This window comes from Epinephelus fuscoguttatus, linkage group LG7 (genome assembly GCF_011397635.1).
Source record: "Epinephelus fuscoguttatus linkage group LG7, E.fuscoguttatus.final_Chr_v1".
NCBI lineage: Eukaryota > Metazoa > Chordata > Actinopteri > Perciformes > Serranidae > Epinephelus > Epinephelus fuscoguttatus.
This window is the reverse complement of record NC_064758.1, coordinates 28,837,899-28,858,413: the sequence shown is the minus strand read 5'-3', so window position 1 is coordinate 28,858,413 and position 20,515 is coordinate 28,837,899. Positions and strand designations below refer to the sequence as shown.

The window sequence follows — 20,515 nt, the reverse complement described above, 5'->3', positions numbered from 1 at the left end:
ATGAGCGCTATACTTAACTGGCTGATTTTCTTTCCCCCCCTCACAGCACAGACTACATCTAAGAATGCATCGTGTTGGCAACTCACTGCAATCAATTCCACAGTGATGCTTTGTGGGAGGTTTTCCTCAAATGCGAGTCTTTTTATCAAATGGGAAAACTGAACTCCATCGCTCTGGCCTGAATCCAGACAGACACAGAAAAATACAAACAAGATTAATCTCTGCCAGCTTCACCTGGAGCCAGGATGAAGGTGCACAATGGAACAGTGCCTAAACAGGGGAGAGAGAAAGTGGAGCGAAAATTTAAAAAAAAGAAAAAGAAGAAGAAGAATAGAAAAAACACAAGAGATCAATACGGGCTGACCATCACTCCAGTCTCAGCTTGGGGTAATGGGTAGCCGTATTGCATTAGTCCACTAGATGGTTCTCCTTGAAGTGGTGAAGCGAGAATCCTACTAATGCATCTGACATTTCACTGCAACCAAACAGGGCAGCCACACAAAAAAATTCTCAAGGCCTCATGGATCAGCTTGCACAGGGGATGCTGCAACAAACAACATCCGCCAAAATATGTTGCTGTTGCTCCGCAGTTTAGCAATTTTCTGTGTTTAATACATCTACTGACACCACACTTAAACTATTTTCCACATATTCTCTCTTTTCATTTTCACTAAGATGTTTGCATCTTATTCAATTCAATCCATTCCAGGCTGTTCTGGTGCAGAATTGGTCCCTTTGAATGAATCCTGTGAATGTACAGTTATGCCATTACATAATTAATGTGTTTATTAAAGATAAGGTGCCTTGGGTACGGGAGGCTTTTTCTTTAGAGGAAATAATTCCCATTTGTATATGAATACAAAATATTGCAAAGTGACTGCAGCTCAGTAGCAATAGGATGAGTCAACAGCAACAATGGCTTATAATTTCATACTCCTTGTGTAGCTGTTCAAGAGTCACAATAATAGCAGTGTGTTTACTGCTCTTTGCATAAGAAAAAAAAAAAAGGAAAACATCAGTGGAAAATGCATCTGAGGAAACCAGCTGGAAGAGACTGTGTTTATCCACAGGATATAAGATAAATGAAAACTTCTAAAATAAGCCTTAAATAAGGACTTTTTCTTATTTGTTCAAATACAGGCTACTCTCTCCCTCTCCCTCTCTCCCTCTCAGTCTCTCTCTGTCGATGCAAATTACACAACCACAAACAGCTTCTTAAAGTTTTAATGAGTGATTACATTGGACATGGATGCACACAGATAAAATATTCATGCATGCTGGACTTCTGATCAGTGCCTGTGGGATATCATTAGCTTTCCTTGTTTTAGAGGTTTTCTGTACGTTAGAAGAGACAGAGATCACTCCCTGCAGATTTACAGGAAATGCATTGGGATTCATGGAAGGTCGAGGTGAAAAGCAGCAAAACACTTGCTCCTGTTGTCATGGGGTGCGTGGATGTGCTGTCATAAATCATGGAAGGTGATTTTTCAAGCCCAGGTACCATTCCCTTTAAACTAACTACTGCACAAATACAGAAAAGGGGTTCTGAACACACAGCTATAGCTAACTTTAATGCATTAAAACATTGGTGCAATTTGGGATGTCAGTTTTGGTTAATTTTGTTTGATAGCCTGATACCCATTAACCAGTAACTAACGGGTTCATATTTAATGCAAAATGATGTGAAAAACAAGAGGCTATTCCTTTTAGTGTGGTGCTCTACTGACTCAGGGAGCTTTAGTGCCGCATTTCAAAGCACTATTCATTCAGTAAGGGTAATAGTTATATGTTTTGTGATACAGTATAAATGCCTTGCCTTTCATTTTCTTTCCTGTTAGCTTTGCTAATAGACTGCAGGCTAAATGCATCAACATGTGGAAACGTGGTGCTCACTACCCAACCCCCAGTCTCCACTGGTTCGTTAAGGTTAGCTTTGATCGTGCTACCCTGCTCACCAGTCAGGTCAGGTTGGAGCTAGCTAGCTCATTCTGAGTTGACTGCTGGGTTTGCTGTTGAAACATGCTAACAGTAGCCACCCTCTGGTCTTTCCCCAGGTAGCCCCTGTAGGTGAGTGGCTTCATTTTGAGCTGCAAAACACCCTTTAGCATTGTTGACTATGTTACCACTACTAGCTATGCCGACACTGTTAACAGAGCTAATGCTAACAGAGGTTTGTGGCTCAAAATAAAGGCATAATTGCCAAATGAGTGGTGCCGCTAGCTCCCACTAGGGATGCGCGCGATTAGTGGTCTAAATGATTAAACGTCCACCCCCTTGGCAGTCGGCACCAGAAATATTAGTCAGTTAAACCAATTAGTGTTTAATTCACTCACCAGGCTGCTTAACTGTCATACAGCCTCCCGCCACTAGTGGGGGCTACAGAGCCGTCAGACAGCAGTCCCCCTCCCTGCAGTAATGCTCGAATAGAGTTTTAAAACAGCACGGTGGGAAATTGGAGAGATGTCCTCTCACAAAACCAGCGCGGTTTGGTAGTACTTCGATCTAGAAAATGAATCCAGCAGCAATTTATCTTTTTTTGAGATGTTATATTATTGTTGTCAGATAATCTGCAGGGTTTACATTCATACTGCACGGTGCAAAATGCCTCTCATATCAGCTGAAATTTAATCATAATTTAGATGTTTTTTTATTAACTTTAAAATGAACTGCTATCATTTCTGTCAGATAATCTGCAAGGTTAATTGTGCCCCACATTTCAGAGGCAATTTACTTATTTTAGATGTTATTTTAGTGGTTAACTTTTGACTGAGTTGCCGTCACGTTCACATTCATACTGCACGGCGCAAAGTGTCTTGTACTTCAGCAGCATTTAAAATCCGACATGGTTGTTGAAGATTGTGGTTAAAGGCTGCACACAATATTTTTGGGACAATCTTTCAAATACTTGCTAAATTTTGACTATTTTCTGAGTATTTTCGACTGGTCTTAATTAGTCTCGCCACCAGACAATCAGAGATCTCTGCCTTCTGATAGCCTGGGGACACTCCTTTCTAAAGTGTGATTAACACACTGGCGAAAACGGCCGGCAACAAAGCAATGCCTCTTGTATTTTTGAAAAAGACACGCCTTCCCGGAAATGTGCGCTCCCCCTTTTCTCGTCCGCAAGGAAACAAACACACAGAGAGCTTGAAAATGGATGCCGAGAGATTTAACTCCGTTTTATCAAACGTGTGCTCAGACCACAAGATTGTGGAAATGAAGGACTTACAGCGACTTGAGCCATTTTGTACGGGTACACGTGTTTCTAGTCGGACTATGTTTACGAGCACAAGAGTTCAGCGAGCCACCGAAGGACCGCCCTGCAGATTTACTCCCTACGTTGCAGAACCTGCAACGTAGGGAGTTTTTTTAAACTCTGAAATTGTATCCGCCCATCTAAACACAAAATCAGGGAGAAAGTCATCAGTCTTTAGTTAAGCAAAGCGTCTAAAGACTGACTTGTGAGTCTAGGTCTTAAGTGAAGCTTTTGTGTAGTCGACGGGGAAATTAGTAGCTAGGAACATCCCTATTACTAGCTGTAATCATCAAGTGAGTGGTGTTGCTCACTCCCACCAGACCTGATCAGTGCGCAGTCCAGTAAACTGAACAGTGACAAAATTAACCTCAAACCCACATTTGTAAACGGTCAAAAATACTCTCAGCGCTTAACTGATTAACGCTTACCCGTTGAGATTTCCAGTTGTAGTCATTATCAGTCAACTCAAACTGACTGTTAAAAATTTATCCTTGTCCTGATACTGCAGAAAAACTGCAGCAGCAGATTGTAAACAACATGATTTGACAAAGATTGCCAACCAATTGCACTGTATAGCCACTGAGTATCTCTGCTGACAGCAGTGACTGCTGATTCACATGTACCACCACATGCCAACAACAGCATCAGTGTGGAAAAAAGCAGGTGAGTCAAGCATGTGCACAATTCTCAGGCCACTTACAGGCAACATTTCTGTTGTAAATACTCTTCAACGTCCTTATTCTAACCTCTCAAAAGAAAAATGTAAACTTAACAACTTAGCTGTTAAACCTGGAAAAGGATCATTGGCACTTAAAACAATCACCATTAATGTTACATTACAGGACCCAACAAACAAGATCTGATTCTAATAGCTTGATTCTAGCCCGCTCAGTGGTTCAGCTCTCTCTGTTTAATCATATGGTTTCTGAGAGAAATGTCTAGAGACATCTACGAAAGGAGGCTGGCTCCTTTTCTAAAAAGAGTAAATATCTAAAACCCTGCTGTTTCATGCACACAACCAGAGCAGAGTGGTTTGAACCGACTGACCACAAGGCTGACTGACCATCATTACCATCCTCAGAGCCTTGCTCTCTCACTAGCAGGGATAAAAATGAAGTTGAGTGAAACAGAAAAGGCAGAGTGTAAAACAAAACTCATGTCTCCCAAATGACCAGTTGCTAGACTGTTCTCACTCTCTCTCCTTTCTGCTGGCTAAAGAGAAGACATTTAGGCATTTTCAAACAATTCCTCCTTTCTGAGTGTGCATGCAGCGAAAGAAAAAAGGTGAATGGAGACATACATTACAGCGACATGTGTACAGGCCATGCTCATTATTGTGACGTGGCATCCTTTCTACAAGCTGTTTCTCTGTCTACATTTCCAGTAACACTCCACAACTCACTGGGGGACTGAAGCAGAGGTTGCCAAACAGATCAATAATTCATCCACCCAAAACAGATTTCATGATGAATTGGAAATGCAAAACTGATCTTACTCTGGTGGGAAAAAAATGCAACTACAGTGATTTAAATGATAGAAATGCAGTAAAAAAAAAAAAAAGAAAAGATAATTCTGTTTAGTGTCCATCACTGACCACCTTGCCTCACCTGCTTCTTTGGAGAGTTGTGTGAAGGCCTCCACTCCCTTCTCTCCATAACTGCCCTCTGACGCGATGGTGGAGACGTAAGTCCAGCCCAGGGCTCGGATAATGTCCACCATGGCCTGGGCCTGGAATGAGTCTGGAGGAACCACCCGTGAGAAGAAGTCATACCGCCTGTCATCACTCAACTCCGGGGCTGTTGACGCATAGCTGATCTGCGGGATCTTGAATAGAACAAGAGGGGTTGGGGAGGGGGAAGGGAATGTTTACTCATGTGTTGGTGCTATTCTGGTGCAGTATCATGGGGGGGTTGCTATGGTGACTGCTCTGACAGATCACATTTTTGAATGACCGAGTCCAAAATCACAACATATTTAATTTAAGGTGGGCTTTATTTACTGCTATTTTATTTGAGTGCCTACATTCTGAGAAGGGCTGGGCAATGTATCAATATCTTGATAGGAGACTGGACATCACCTTAAATTTTGGATATCTTAATACCATAAGTGTTTTCCTGGATTTAAAGACTGTAATACAGTAAAGTGATGTAATTTTGAGCTTGCCAGATTCTTCTAGCTGTTCTATTATTTGCCTTCACCCACTTAGTCATTATATCCACATTACTGCTAATTATTTACCAAAAATCTCATTGTGTAAATATTGTGAAAACACCAATAGTCAACCCTACAATATTGTTGCAATGTCGATATCGAGGTAGTTGGTGGAAAAATACTGTGATATTTGATTTTCTCCAAATCACCCAGCCCTAATTCCAAGTGTGAAATATGTACACAATGTGCCCTTATACTTTAATGCCCACAACAGAACAAAAAAGAAGTGTTCATGACATTTTTTCTAACAACCCCACAATGCAGTGTGTCACATCTGATAGACCTGAAAGTTACAGAGCTTTTTTTTTTTAGCTTAAGGGAAAAGTTTGACATTTTGGGCAATATGGTTATTTGCTTTCTTGCCTAGAGTTAGATGAGGAGATGGATATCACTCTGTACACCAAATACAAAACTACTTCTAGCAGTTGCTAAGCTAAGCAGAGCTGGAAGACTGGAAACAGGGAAAGAGCTAGCCTGGCTCTGTCTATAGGTAACAAATTCTGCCTACCAACACCTGTAAAGGTCACAAATTAACACTGTATCTACTATTTGTTTAATCTACATAAAACAATATGTGCTGGACTAGGGTTGCAGTGATATACTGGTTTCAAGGTTTAGCGTGATATAAAAGTTTTTACACATACTTCCATAAACAAAATGGTTTCAAGTTTCAATTATAGTGATAAAACGTTTGTTCAACCAAAAATAACCCTTCTGTTTTCATTTCTTTCAGGGTCATTCTGACTGATAATAATATAAATTCTGCAATACTATCATACCATGAAAGTGCAATATCTTCTGAGATGGTTATCATACTGTGGAAATCTCATACCACTGCAACCCCTATGCCTGACTATTCTTTGGCCAGGAGCAGTGACTTCCTGGAGTCTCTGCTGGCTGCCTGGCAACTGCTCTGGTGGAGAAATGGTCCAGCAAACCCCTGCTGTTTTGTAGCCTATAAATCAAACAAACAAGCTACGTGTTAATAAATGAACTTTACAGGTATTGGTAGGCAGAGTGTTTACCTTTGAACAAAGCCAGGTTAGCTGTTTCCTGCTGTTTCAATCCTTTTTGCTAAGCTAAGCTAACTTGCTGCTGGCTGTAATTTTATATTGAAGGTACAGCAACCCAATCGCTGGCAAAAAATTTGAAACTTTATACTTCAACAATGCTGTGGTTAATGTGTGGTTATATTTCGGCACAAAAAACACTTGGCTAAGGTTAGGAAAAGATCATTTGGGGAGCACAGTCCTGAAAGTGATGTCTGTTGAAATTAACTGCTTTTCTTTGCACCATTCCCGACATCGGGCGTTATAAAACACCAACATTTGGAGCCGAAAAAGCTAATGGAAAAACGCAGACAAGTTGCTACAAAACATTCACGTTAGGAGCACAAAAAACTATGGAAAAACACAGACAAGTTGCTACAAAACACTCATGTTTGGAGCCTATAAAGCTAATGGAAAAACACAGACAAGTTGCTACAAAACATTCACGTTAGGAGCCTATAAAGCTAATGGAAAAACACAGACAAGTTGCTACAAAACACTCACGTTTGGAGCCCAAAAAGCTAATGGAATAACACAGACGAGTCGCTACAAAACACTCACGTTAGGAGCCTAAAAAGTCAAGGGAAACACAGCAATGACTCGCTAATACACAATCGGTTTCGTTGTTTGTGGGTTTCAAACAGTAGTCTGCATCTTGGCAGCTGTCTCGCCTAAGTGATACACCACCCACCATCCCCATCACCTCCTGAAGTCAGCTTATATATTACATCACTTTAGAAACATTGATATGTTACATATTAAATGTGTAAATGTAATGTATTGGTGGTTTGCAGAGACATTATCTTTGGGTGCCTGGGCTGTGTACAGACATGAGCTGTATCAATCTTCTAATCTAACTCTCAACAAGAAAGTGAATAAGCCTATTTCACAGTTAAACTTGCCAACATTTTCATATTTGCGTCAGTTTAATGTGTGCCGGCAAGCTGGAGAAATTAAAGATCAGGGTTTAATCACCTTCTTAAACATCAAAATCAAGGACTCTTAAAGGACCTTCTAGCCCAATTTCCTCAAATTCAAGGACTCAACACTGCATAGTTTGAAACACTGATCAAGGTGAATTACTGTAACAGCACTGAGGTTTTTTAATGAGAAGTAGCAGGCTGTACAGAAGCTCACAAACAACAATTAGAGAGGCAGGCTTGAATGTGTAAACACTTCTCAACTGTGTTGTATTACAGTGATGGCAGACAATATCAAAAGAACCTCAATTTCTATTCTTGCACAAAATATAGAAATTCCAGCACTTTCAGTGACCCATGTCTGTTTATGTCTATACAAAAACATTCAAAGCATTTCAGATTCAAAAACACTAGAGGATTTCGAGGACCCATGAGAACCCTGTAAGATATAATTTAGAAGAACCACTTCCAAATGAATTGTTTATAGTGGGTGAAGTAATTGTAGGCTATGAGAGAATATTGTCTGTCATTTACAAAAATACCCCATCATAACATTTGACAACTTTATCATGGGTCTCACCCATATCAACGATAGTTGTCCCATTAATTAATAAATTGAAAGTCTGGCTGAAAACACAAGCAGGCACTGCACATCACTCCCTTCCTTTTGCTGCTCACACAGGCAGATGATGGCTTGCAAAGCAAGGGAGCAATACATTTTTCATATATTTCACATTATCTTTTCAATCGAGCATCTAAGAATATTCTCACATTATGTAACGTAATATTTTACAGAGCCTATATTGGGTCTGTTACCTGGGCAACATGCTGTGCTGTCACTTTCTTCTCCTAACATATCAATGAAGACTTACTGCAGAACTGTCTTTGCAGCAGTTTTTTATGAACTAGCAGCACAGCCTCTCTTACACTTCCCTCCTGGTGAGACCTCGGCCTGTCTTCACCACCCTGCAGCATATTCAAATATTAAACTTAAGGAATACAGATTTAAATTGCATCTCACAATCTTCCCCAGCTTTTAAGTCTTTGATGTGACTGAAGTTCCATACTTAGTTCACATGATAACTGAGCAACCTCCATCTGCGGAGGAAGACAATGGTTGAAAGCTCAAGGCTGGTGTGTAGACCTTGGGTTAGTTAGTGAGTTTTTTTCTTTAAACCTATCAAGTGCTTTTTGTTGCAGGGAAAGTGAGTGACCTTGAGTTAGGATTTTTATTGTCACACTACTCTATACAGTACATGGTCAAGGATGAACTTTCATGCTGATTTGATATTTTTGAGGGTAATCTGTGAATGGAGGTTAAATGCTGTGTTAACTAGTGCTTACATACTATTTTCCCTCCTTAAAGGAAGCAGCGTAATCACACTTAATGATTGCTTTCAACTAACAGCTGAGACATGCCATCATCTGAACAGTGTATATGTAGATAACTTAGAGTATCCCATAAGGATATACAACAGGATATATCAATCAAGTTCCTTAGTAAGATGCAAGATAATCACTTTTGTTAATGTTCAGGAATTCCCTTAATAGTCTGCAGGTGCTCCTCTTACTCCCAAACACATCTTTAAATTGCTCGGATTTTTATCCAAGCTAGCGGCATTGCACTGGAGCTGGATATAACAATGTGTGATTCGCTCTGTTCATCCAGTGTTCCTCTAGCGCCACCATGTGACAGAAACAACCAGAACAACTATTGGATGATTGCCATAAAACCTGATACACACATTAATGTCTCCCTCAGGATGTATTGTAACTGAGACAACTGTTCTTCTAGCGCCACCATCAGGTCAAAATTTGCTTAATACTTATGATTTACAACTAAAAACTAAGTTTGTGTTTAGTGCTAATTAGCAAAGGTTAGCATGTTAAGATGGTCATTAAGGCACATTTCACCTACTTTGCATGAGCATATTGGCATCATCAGTGTGAGCATGTTAGCATGCTGATGTTAGCATTTAGAAGTGCTCCACTCTGCCTATGTACAGTCTAAAAGAGCTACAGATATGTTAGCTGTGCCCCTTATTAGCTTACCAGCTAGCCGGCTAACTTTTTGGCTATTTGGGGCAAATAAACCATAAACTATTCTAAACTAAGATAAATTTGGATGTAGCCCCCGTGATATCACCCATTGCTTTGTGGACTCTTGTTTTAAAACCTCAAGTTCAACATTTTGGCCATCACCATCTTGAATTTTTGATGCCAGAGGTGACCATATTTGGATGAGAAAGTGGAGCTGTGGAGGAGCAAGGGTGGTGACCAAACCCCCAGGATCAGTGAAGGGCTTTGAAACCAATTTAACAGTGACCAAACCATATAATTACGACCCCACAAAGGCTTTTTCACATAGACTTACATTCTTAAAGAGATGTCTCTAAATTGATGGATACATTTTTTGAGGGCCAAGACCCGCAAAATGAATAATTTCACTATCAGGATTTGATCCTGTCAGTCTGATAACATTTTGAAAGTCAAGAAGAGCTGCTCAATTACATCATTTTATTCCCATTTATTTTAACAGAAGGCTAACCTTCAGACGATCCCAGAATTTTATGCCAGGGGAGTTGATCTTTTTTGGCTTTATGCCCCACTGAGCAACTTTAATATAAATGAACGGGGCCCTGCCTACAAAGCTGTATCCAGTTCTCTTTATACATCCATGGTTGTGACACCTTGCAGACAGGCATTTAAAGTGGCCCCACCCTTAATTATGCATAACTTTAAGCCGTAATAAAATGTAAACCGGTGCATTAAGTATAAATTCACACCCTGTACAGTTCTCATGAACAGGATAATTAATTATAGAGACCAAAAACATTTTTTGCACCAGGCTGTAAACATGTTTATTTCTGCTGTGAAGACGGACATTTTAACATGGGGGTCTGACTCAAATGGCAATTTGAGTAAATTGCAGTTTTTGGGACTTGATGATTGGCTTTATTTTTAGCCCTGGAGGTTGCTGCTTGAAATAGGCATAAATGATACTATGGTCAAATCTGCATGAATGCCACAAGGCATCTCTTTCTGTCTGAGTACACTTTTATTATTCTTTCTTACAAGCTAACAAGTAAAAGTAGTAATAATCTATCTTTACGACTGCATTTATCATCAAAAACCCAACACAAAATAAATCATTTAATAAAGGGATCTAGTATGAGGTTGTTCACAATGCAACCCGATAAAGACCTAGACATCTCATCAGCAACTGTTTTCGAGGTTCTGTAACGGCAATCACACCTGGTGGCACGTCTGGGTTCAAACTGGCGACCTCCCCGTAGACAGGTGGACGTACAAGCGGGGTCATGCATCATTTTCTCTTGAACCCAGTGCAGTACCTCATCACACAGTCTAATCTAAGCACTGTATGAATGCCATCCATTTCTGTTAGAGTGATCAAAAGCAGCCGGACACTAGGGAAACACGGGAATGAGGACACAGCGGCTCACTGATGGGATTGCTTCAACTCACAGAGTGTGAGTTATAGCTTTGACCCACAACTCAAAGGGGGTCAACCGCACAAAGCTGACAAATTGAAGAGTCAAGCTCGAGACGACTCAATACGCCCAAGTCGCCCAAAAGGAAAAAATACCAACTACAAAACCAGCGAACACAAAATCAGTGATGCAATTAAACAAATTCACAGGTGGGAATGCTGCTGCGATGTCACACGTTAAATCACTCCAGGGCAGCCTAAATTGAGTGTAGTGGGTCAAAGAGGGCGCGCAGCAAAGTAATGGAAAAGCAACAGCAGCAGTGATTTGCATTTAAAAAGACTCCTCTTTCCAATAAAGTGAAGCATCTATTTGAAACATTTGATAGTGGATGTATTTTAACAGAGCTGCTGTAGTAACTCTATGCAGCCAAAAGGTGTTATAGGTTTGTTGAATCACGTCTCGTCTTCGCCCCAGCTGGGACCGAAAGCTGCTTGAACATTTGTCTCTCTGGAGCTTTTTGCTGGAAGGAACCATTTAAGATGGTGACGTCTTTTTACTTTGTCCCAGGTTTGTACCCTGTTGATATAATTTCTCTTCCCCTTATTCCCCAGGAATCTAAACCCACTGTGTTTTCAGACTGCTTTTTTAATTACCGCTTTGACCTCCAGGTAACAACAGCGCTACGCCCTGATTGAGAAAATGCCGAGGTGTGAGGATTAAATCTGCTGGAATTACGATACAAAGAGGTGCTGACTAACTAATACTGATTAGAATCTAACACCTTTGTATTTTTCTCTTCAGTAGATAATGGGCTACAAATCAAGTGGAATGCAAGTTAGTAATTTAACCTTCTTTATGAAATAAATGAATTGAATTGAAACCTTCCGAACCTGATTACATCTTTCTCAGCAGATTACAAACAACAAAGTTTAGCTTTGCCACTTCGCGGCTGCATGATTGATTCCCAGAATAATTTCAACTAAATAAGCTCTTGTTGCCACAAATTGCAGCAGATTTGGATTTCTTCATGATGCAGAGATAATAAGGCACAGAGACTGGATATTTTATCAACATTTTAGATTGATTTTCTGTAAATAATTAGCTCGGAATGAGGAAAGGATTATTTTCTCTTAATCCTTCATCTGTAATAACAATCTGCTCGTTTCACAGTTGCACTTAGAGGGATACTTTGCTGATTTTCAACCAGCTTTGTATCATAACAATGTCGGTGAATGTGAAACTAACTTTGATAAACCTGTTCATCTCCCAGCTTAAATCCGCCAGATGACGCAACAGCAGATTGTACTTCAGCATTTTTGTATGCCTGCCACGATGGACATAACGGGTATAGTTCAGGAGAGAGACACAGCCTTCCTTCTCTCAAATATAAACCAAGACTCTTTTACTGTAGTGCGTTTTTCTTGCCTAAAATGAACAGGAAGTGGGTGCCATACCATTTCATGTATTGTGAAAAACATATGCTGAAGAACTCAGGCCAAATGGTAAAACCAGGCAGTGCTGATCAAATATGAACCAAGATTTTGTAAGGACTAAATACACAAACCCACTATTTTCAAATATCCCATGGAGAGAGACTCTCACTGCAGCCTGTTTTTTTTGTTCTGAAAATGCCAATGTGCAACCTCGTTCTGTGGACAATAAATGAGGTGCAGACCCCCCTCTGTGTCCCCGGTAATAAGGAAATACAATGAGTGCTGGACAGAGAATTGACTGACAACAACCCTGCCCACATGATAGAGTATTGTTTGCGGTGAAACGCTAGGGTCTAGGTACCATGTCTGAAGGGTTACTTTTGGTTCCAAAGGTACCATACCAAAAGTGTTTGGTGGAAATGGGTTTTCCACCAGCAGTGTGAGGAGGCGCTTAACGTACATTCTGCGCTGAGCGCTGCCTGTTTTCTGAGTGCTGAGAATTGAAAAATGTTCAACTTTGGAACCCTGCACTCGTCATTGCCAATCACAGTGGAGGAGCAACCATCACATCCTACAAGCGCTGAATAACAATGGAGAAATGTTAATATATTGTATATATATTTATATACGTTTCCTCTCAGGAACCCACATAGACTGGTGTGTCTGTCTTGTCTCCATTCATGCTTGAGCTTTCCCTTCATCCAGAGCAGGTACTCGACCTTGCACCGACATGTTTACTTCTGCGGATATTCTCTATCAGATCAACCAGAAGCAACCAAAGTGTCTCGGCTTTAAGAAAAAAAAAATGCAGCGCCTCCAAAGCGCTCCCAGCTGGGCTTCCTGAGGAGTGCCTGCTGTTTTCAGATAGGAAAAAAATGCTTAGGTGCCCACAGGGCCTTACTGCATTGGCTATTTCTTGCCTAAAATGTTTGCAGCAGCCCAGGTTCGATTCCAACCCACGGCCCTTTGCTGCATTTCTTCCCCCCTTTCTCTTACACTTTTGTTGTTCATCTTCAGCTGTATATTAATTAAAGGCAAAATGCCCCCCAAAAAAATCTTAAAAGAAAGATGGTTTCACAAACATATTTGAGCTTAGTATTTGACTGTACTGTAAGTATTACAACAGCTGGCCGCCATATTGTTTCCTATGGCAAAACGGACAAGCTCCCATTACATCACCAACCAGTGGGAGCATTTATTGGTCTGGTGCGGCGCAGTGCATTTTGGTAGTTGTAGGTTTTCTATGTCTTGAGCAAAAGCAAATGCCACAGCCATTTTTCTCTGTTTGCTCTCGTCACGTAGCACCAATGTCAAAAGAATTTTCTTCTTTCTTCTACATAGACAGACTAGTTGTATGAAAATACCATATGTCTTTAATACTGCCTGCAATTCTTATTTTATTAGGACACTTTGGCTCTATAACATGTGAAATATGGCATCACACATGACAACATGTTCCACACTCCAGTGGCCAACAAGGTGAAAGGGTGACGGTGATGCCTGCAAGCAGTCTGTATTGACAGCAACTACAATAACCGCAAAACGATCATGAGCAACTGAGTTCAGGCTGAGAGAGTATGATTAACGATGCCCCCTTTCAGTATCACAATTACCCAAAGCTGATGTCTGGCACCTGTCATCTGCTGTATACATCAAAGTTAGGATTGCTGAGGGTAATCGCCTTGCTTGCACTTGAATGTATCTGGGCTGACAGGATCGATGGAAGGAAAACACAGAGGTCTGTTATGGGGGACACTGTTTTATTGATTTACCACCACAAAGTGCTGCGGCCGCCCTGAATAAAAAATCTGTTGCTGAAGTCTAAAGAAGGTTAAGGAAAAAAGAAAGAAGGGGTGGAAGGTGGTACGTGGGGGGAGGGTGGTAATCTGCTTACTGACATTAAATGAGAATTTCAACCTGGGTGTTTAAGAAGAGAGGTGACTAAGCGAGGTTGTGTAAAGGTTAGACACGTTCACAGTAAGTGGGAATGCCAGGTGAAGTTAATTAGAGTGCCTTGGCCTTTCCGCTGCATTTTCACATACAGCAGCCCACAAGCACCACGGGCAGCTCCAAAGAAAAGGTGAGAGACTGTAATGTTTGTGCTTTAATCTCCCTGCTCTGCTAATGTGAAGGTGATGATTCTGACGAGCTGAGAGCAATTCTTGCAGCAAGCCACGCTGCTCTGCTCCGTCTCTTCTCTCACATGCTCGGCGCAAAGAGGAATGTTATTTGAAGAAAAATAGGCAACATATGGCACAACACGACTCTCAGTTGGGGTAATGGCAACCATCTATCCTTGCCATCTGAGAGGAGGGAAAATCTGCAGATATGAAAAGACAGGCTGTCTCCACAGAAAACAGAGGGGTATGACAGTCCATGGGTTCTTAAACAAAAACTTAGACAAAAAACAAAGGCCATCTTTCAAGCACAGAGCTTTCCCTACAAAAGGCAGCATAGAGTAGACACCATCAGTGTCAAAAATTAGGCACAGAAAACTCGAGTGTTGTCCAGACTGGGATTGGTATCCATTAATCTGAGAGCAACACTCAAAACCATAGCTGCAAATGAACTGTGAGTGGCAGAGCTGAAATGTTTCCCATGAATGGATTTAACTGGGGCGAGAGCGGCCAGGCAGTTTCTGCTGCAGGAATCCCTGTGCCTCTATTTGCTGCATGATTAGCTTCTAAGTATATCTTGACATCAGTCAGCTCCACTCGGCTGTTTGCAACAATCTCCACGGTGACGGCGGAAATGACAGCGGGTTCTGACAGACCCGACTCTAACCCCATGCTGTCTGTGGCTGGATGCCAATGCACAGATTGTCCTCGTGACACCAGCACAATGACACGCACACACAGCCTGGAAGATGATGATCCTATGGACTGGCCAAGGAGCCATTTTGAAAGCAGTACAGACTCTAGAAACCCCACCCATGATGGGATAAATATTTGCTCACAAAAAAGTAGTCAGAAGATTTATTTGTGGCTCCACTGCCCGACACTGTAAAACAGCAACGGTCGATATCCTATAAACCAAATAATACAGTACGATAAAGAGGCCTATAAAGATATTGAGCCGTTATCAAGTTTTATATCTTTCCTGCTAAATCAAGGCTCAGACACTCTGTGACATGGGTGCGGATCACACAGACATTGGTTTGTATCCAGACAGCAGTGCCATTTGTTAGCAGGGCAGAGGTAATGACTGTGTCCATACATGCAACCCCAGGCTGGGCTTTGGTAATCTCTCTTCACCAGAGCATGGCACTGCCAACACAGCCGAGGAGGCAGGGAGGAGGGGCGGGGGAAACCGACAGCTTTCCCTCCCTCTCTCTGTCACTCTCTCCCCCTCTCTTCCTGCCCATCTGTGTCTCTCACTCAAACTCTCCTTTTGTGAAGGCTGCATTTCATCATTGTGCCCTCACACAACCTGTGACTTTCAGCCCCGTTCCGCTGTTCTCCGCCCCTCTGTGTGTTTCAGCCCCGTCGGAGGGGGAGACAAGTGAGTCTCATCTTCCTGTGCGTCTCTCCCTCCCTCTCTGTCATCTGTCTGCATGCAGACACGCCCACACAGATGATCAGCAGACACTTCCTGCCCAGAGAGGTCCTCAGGCTGCCAGTTTCCCCCCAAGCCGAGACAATCTGCCCTCAGTCATTTGCTCACACACCACACAACTTTCCCCTCCTCACTGTCCTTAGTCTCTCTTTTCTCCCACATTTTCTACTTAATTTCCATCAACACCCCCTTTATAATTACGCTCAGGTATGAGTAATTTGCATTAGCAATATGTTTTGTCGGAAATGTAATGCCGCCAGGAATACGTTTTTACGGTTTTCATCAACAATGTATCTGCAAACCGTTCACTGCCAAAGGAAAATCATTTCTGTAGAAGGTTCATTGTCAGTGCATCAAACTGATTTTCCAAACAATATCCGCTTCCAGCAACTAAGGCATGATTATTATTTGTATGGTTATGTGCAAGAAACTCAAAGCATTTGGTTAAACCTGCATTAACTCATTGTTTTTGCAACATGGGGGCAACACAACAACCTGTAAACACAACACTAACATATTATTACTTTATAAAGTTGATTTGGCAAACCTGTTGCTCGTAGATCCAGCAGACACAGTGATATATGTCCAACATTCACTCACTTTTAGCTCTAGTTTTGGTGCTCACTAACTACAGAAGGAAATATCTGACTCTTTAGCTGCATTAAATGCTCCATAATGTTTACCAGCTTGTCGCTAACTTCGCCATCTGACATTTGGTGCTCAGCTAGAAGTGTACTGTGGGTTTTTTTCCCACTAAAAATAGCTGCCTGCAGAGAAGAAGAAAAAGACGTTGATGAGCATCATAAGAGTTGTGGGCCGGAAAACTAACAATTAGCTGAACGATGTGGAGTCATTACTTCACCTACGACACCTTTCACATACTCATATACTGCCACAAGCAAGAGCCTCCTGTCCATGAGTAGATGCACGATTCTTTCTGTGAAGTGATACAAAAAAAAAAGGTCATCTCTGGCTTGAAGCATTAGATGAGACAAAACCATAATTTTTCTCTAACCAAGTGTTGTAGCTGCCTAAACTTCACTCCGGTCTTTAGAGTCAAACACCCAAACATCCACAACTACTTCCTCCCTAAGACTTATCTGCTGTAAAGGAATGTCCCACTTCCTGGACTGGAGAAAGCCTTGTTGGTGAATATAACCCAGGTAGCATTTCTGTTTCATCCACGTTGTGTTTGGCAAAGAAAACTGTTGTTGATGTGTTTTGCAGCAGGAGGGATACTGCTTTTTAATTCCCTCTCTTCCACGCTCTTCACCAAGGCCAACCTCACATCACACTCCTACAACATCTCCACCATTTTCCAGTCTGTTATTCTACAAGGACCCCACCTGAATAGTGTTTAACCAGTCTGGGTGTTTACTGTGCTTTGCAGCAGCTTTTTGCTACAGGACTCGCAAACACCACCTTCTCAGAGTTGCCCACACCGCTGAACTAGACTTTGTGTTACATGACAGAAAGTTGGGCTTTCATAATCCTTTATCTAACACGACCTTCCACCGTCTCCTTCTTTCCGCCCACTTCCCCTTTTCCCAGTCGATTCCCTCACCCTCCGTCTCTCCCGCTCGCACCATGCCAGTCCCCTGGGCAGCTCCAGTGCTCTGTGCCGGGCCTGAGCTCTTGCATGGCTGCCCTGCCAGAGTGTATTTTAAGACAACCAGCGTGTTTCTCCATGGGTACAGAGGCTAGGTATGACTCACAAATCAGATATTTGACCAGGAGAGCCACACAGTAGAGTAGAGCCGAGGCGTGGGAGGAAAGTGTGGATAGCTCACAAAGGGAACCTGACCGACCTCTTTTTTCCATCTGGTAAACAGACTGCTATTTCAACTCTATTGGTGTTTCAAAGAAATAATCGTTTCCCAACACCAAATAGCTCTCAAAACCTCATCTGAGAAGAGTCTATCAGGGAGAGGCTCAAAATCCATGTAGTGCACTGTAAAGGTGCAGCATTGCCGTTACAAACACGTGTCACAATTGGAGCCTCCTACCACGACTTAAGGATCTTACCTTTCAAGTTAACATGACAGCCGAACCTTTATGCTGTCAGTCGTGAGTTATTTTGTGCATATACAGTATCTCTTCAAGTAATTTTGCAAAGCTTTTGACTTAGGCTTCACACAAAGCGAGGCCCTGCAGAGAACAATGCAGTTCAGCAGAACAGCCTTGATCACCATGGCTCTGCTGTGTGCTCTCTCCAGGTGCGACAGAAACTCGACTCACGGTAGGAATAAAACACAGCCTGCAGGTTTATGACTAAGTGTTATCAAATGTATTCCTTTATATCCACGGGGTCTCACATTACAGATGGCTGTATTGATTTTTCCCAACTGCAAAGTGCACTGGACGCAGCTTTGTTTTCTCTACTGAGTTTTTTTACAGTCTGCATGATAACTTTTTTTCCCCAGAGAAATATGAAATATCAATAAACCAATACCGAAATGTACATGCCATTATGCCCTAGGTTGGAGGAAAAACAAGAATATTCTTTCATGAGAAACATACAAATGTCTGTATTTGGGGAATCATTGGTGTGTGCAACATCTTTACATCTCTGCCCTGCCTTATTGCTCTGTCCAGTCCTAATCTGACCCTGACACATTATTCACAAAAGAGTGAACATAGGTGCATGTTTTTTTCCTCACCTACACCTGGAGCATGCAGGGTCTGACACATTCATTGTCAGCCGTGCACCTGCAACACTCTGACCTGCATCCCAATGACTCCCTCTGTACTATCCCCCCATCTCTCCCTGTATAGCTCTCTCCTCAGACTCGACAGAGCATCATCACCAGGCCCATTTCTCCCCTAATAGTGCAGACAATGCGGGTGAGCCTCCTCGATCTTATCTTTCCTCTGTGTCTGCTCCTCACAAAGAATTCTTTAGCAGGGCCATGTAATTACGTACTGATCACAGCAGTGGAAAATATCACAGATAGCCTATTCCTTCTGTTAGTGTGTCTGAAGCCCTACTTGATGCCATGCTCTTGAGATATATGTAGCGGCTTAGAACAGAATGCTTTAATAGTCAGTTATGTGCACGCTTGGCATTGCCTGCAGTGCTGCCTTGAACCTCTCCCAGGGTTGAGATTATCTTATCGGCAATACCTGCATTCACATCACACGCCAAATCCACTGTCTACCCGTATGGATCGGAGTGTCAGAGAAGTTGGAAATGTTAACAAGAATATGCAGACTTTGCTGCAAAAGCCTCACATGTATTTACACAGCTAAAACTGATGTAATACCTGCTGTTCTGTACTCTGCATTGTGGTAACTGCAACAGTTTTCACAGGAGGTGTTTGGAGGCGAACGTATGCAGCCGTAGTGTAATTTGTGCGGAGCTGATATTCTTATGCTACAGGAAATAGGCAGAATTAGCTGCTTAAACTGCCATTCACGGTGAGATATTCCCACTCATCGAACAAGGCTTTGCAAAAACTGGCTTGACAACAAAGAACATTAAAATCTATGAAAGGGCAATAAAAATCCAGAAACACATTCACAAGGAAAGTAGTTAAAATGAAATGGCTAAACAAATGAAGGAATAAATGAACACACAAATACAGAAACAGATAAAACATTCAAAATGTAGCAGCATAAAACTACAAGCAAGCAAAACCTGGGAACACCAGAGTATAAAACTGATAATAAAAGCGATTTGAAAGACAACCTTGAGCGCAGGGGGAAAAAAAAGTCTTCAAGGTAGGGCATTTCACAGTCAACTATAGGACTTTATTGTTTAGCTGAAGAGGCAGACCTTCCTCCAAGGCTTTATACAAATCTCGCCTCCAATGCTAGGATTGGCACACTCTAACTGGCCCTCACATTAAGTGTCTATAACCTGCAGCATTTGATTGGTGGATGTTGTTGGTGGAAGTATACACCCACAGCCTGGGAGGCACAGGTCAGGGCACAGAAATCTCTTCTCTCCCGCAGCGTCTGGGTCCTAATGGCAAAAGCACAGTCACCTTTCCTCTTCTGTCAAGACAGGGGACAGTCAGAACAGCCCGAGGATCACAGGCTGAGTGTGACTCATGAGGAAATAAAAGGTCTGCTGAGAGTCAGAGCACTGCTATATTTTTCAATGTTTTCAATGTGATCTGAATGTCAGCTGAAGATTGACTTTAAATCTTATAGCCAATGAGCTGATGCTAAAATCAAGAATGCATAGTCCCTTAATGGTTAAACTTCTGACTGCTGCATTTTTAATGGCTTGGATGCTCGAGGCAAGAACACAGAAAGTGAAAAGTTCTCTAAATGTAGGAGCAAATATATGGTCGTGGTTAGTTTTGCAAATTATTGTTTTTCTTTGAGGCGCTTTGGCCACAAAGATGGCTCGAGGGACGGCAATTTTGGTCATAGGGCTGTCAGTTCATGTGCAGAGCTTGAATATGAAGCTGTTGTTTATTAGCCATGCTGGCGGCATGGCTTTAGGGACGGTAATTTCGGTCTGTCAGTCTGCCCCGACTGAAATATTTTAACAATTATTGGATGGATTGCCATAAAACCTTGTGCAAGCATTCATGATGCACTGAGGCTGGAGCCTACAGATTTGGACCCCCTTACATTTCTTCCAACGCCACCAACAGATCAAAGACTTCACTTGTCTTGTGAGATATCT

General features: G+C 41.9%; 1 protein-coding gene across 2 annotated transcripts in view; it reads right to left on the bottom strand.

Annotated features, from left to right (window-relative positions):
- Window positions 1–20,515, bottom strand: part of LOC125892137 (metabotropic glutamate receptor 7-like) — a 100,568-nt gene that overhangs the window by 56,712 nt on the left and 23,341 nt on the right. For both annotated transcript variants that reach the window (XM_049581926.1, XM_049581927.1), the window contains exon 2: window positions 4,864–5,080. In XM_049581926.1, coding sequence (XP_049437883.1) covers window positions 4,864–5,080 — 217 coding nt within the window. The remainder of the gene's footprint in view (window positions 1–4,863; window positions 5,081–20,515) is intronic.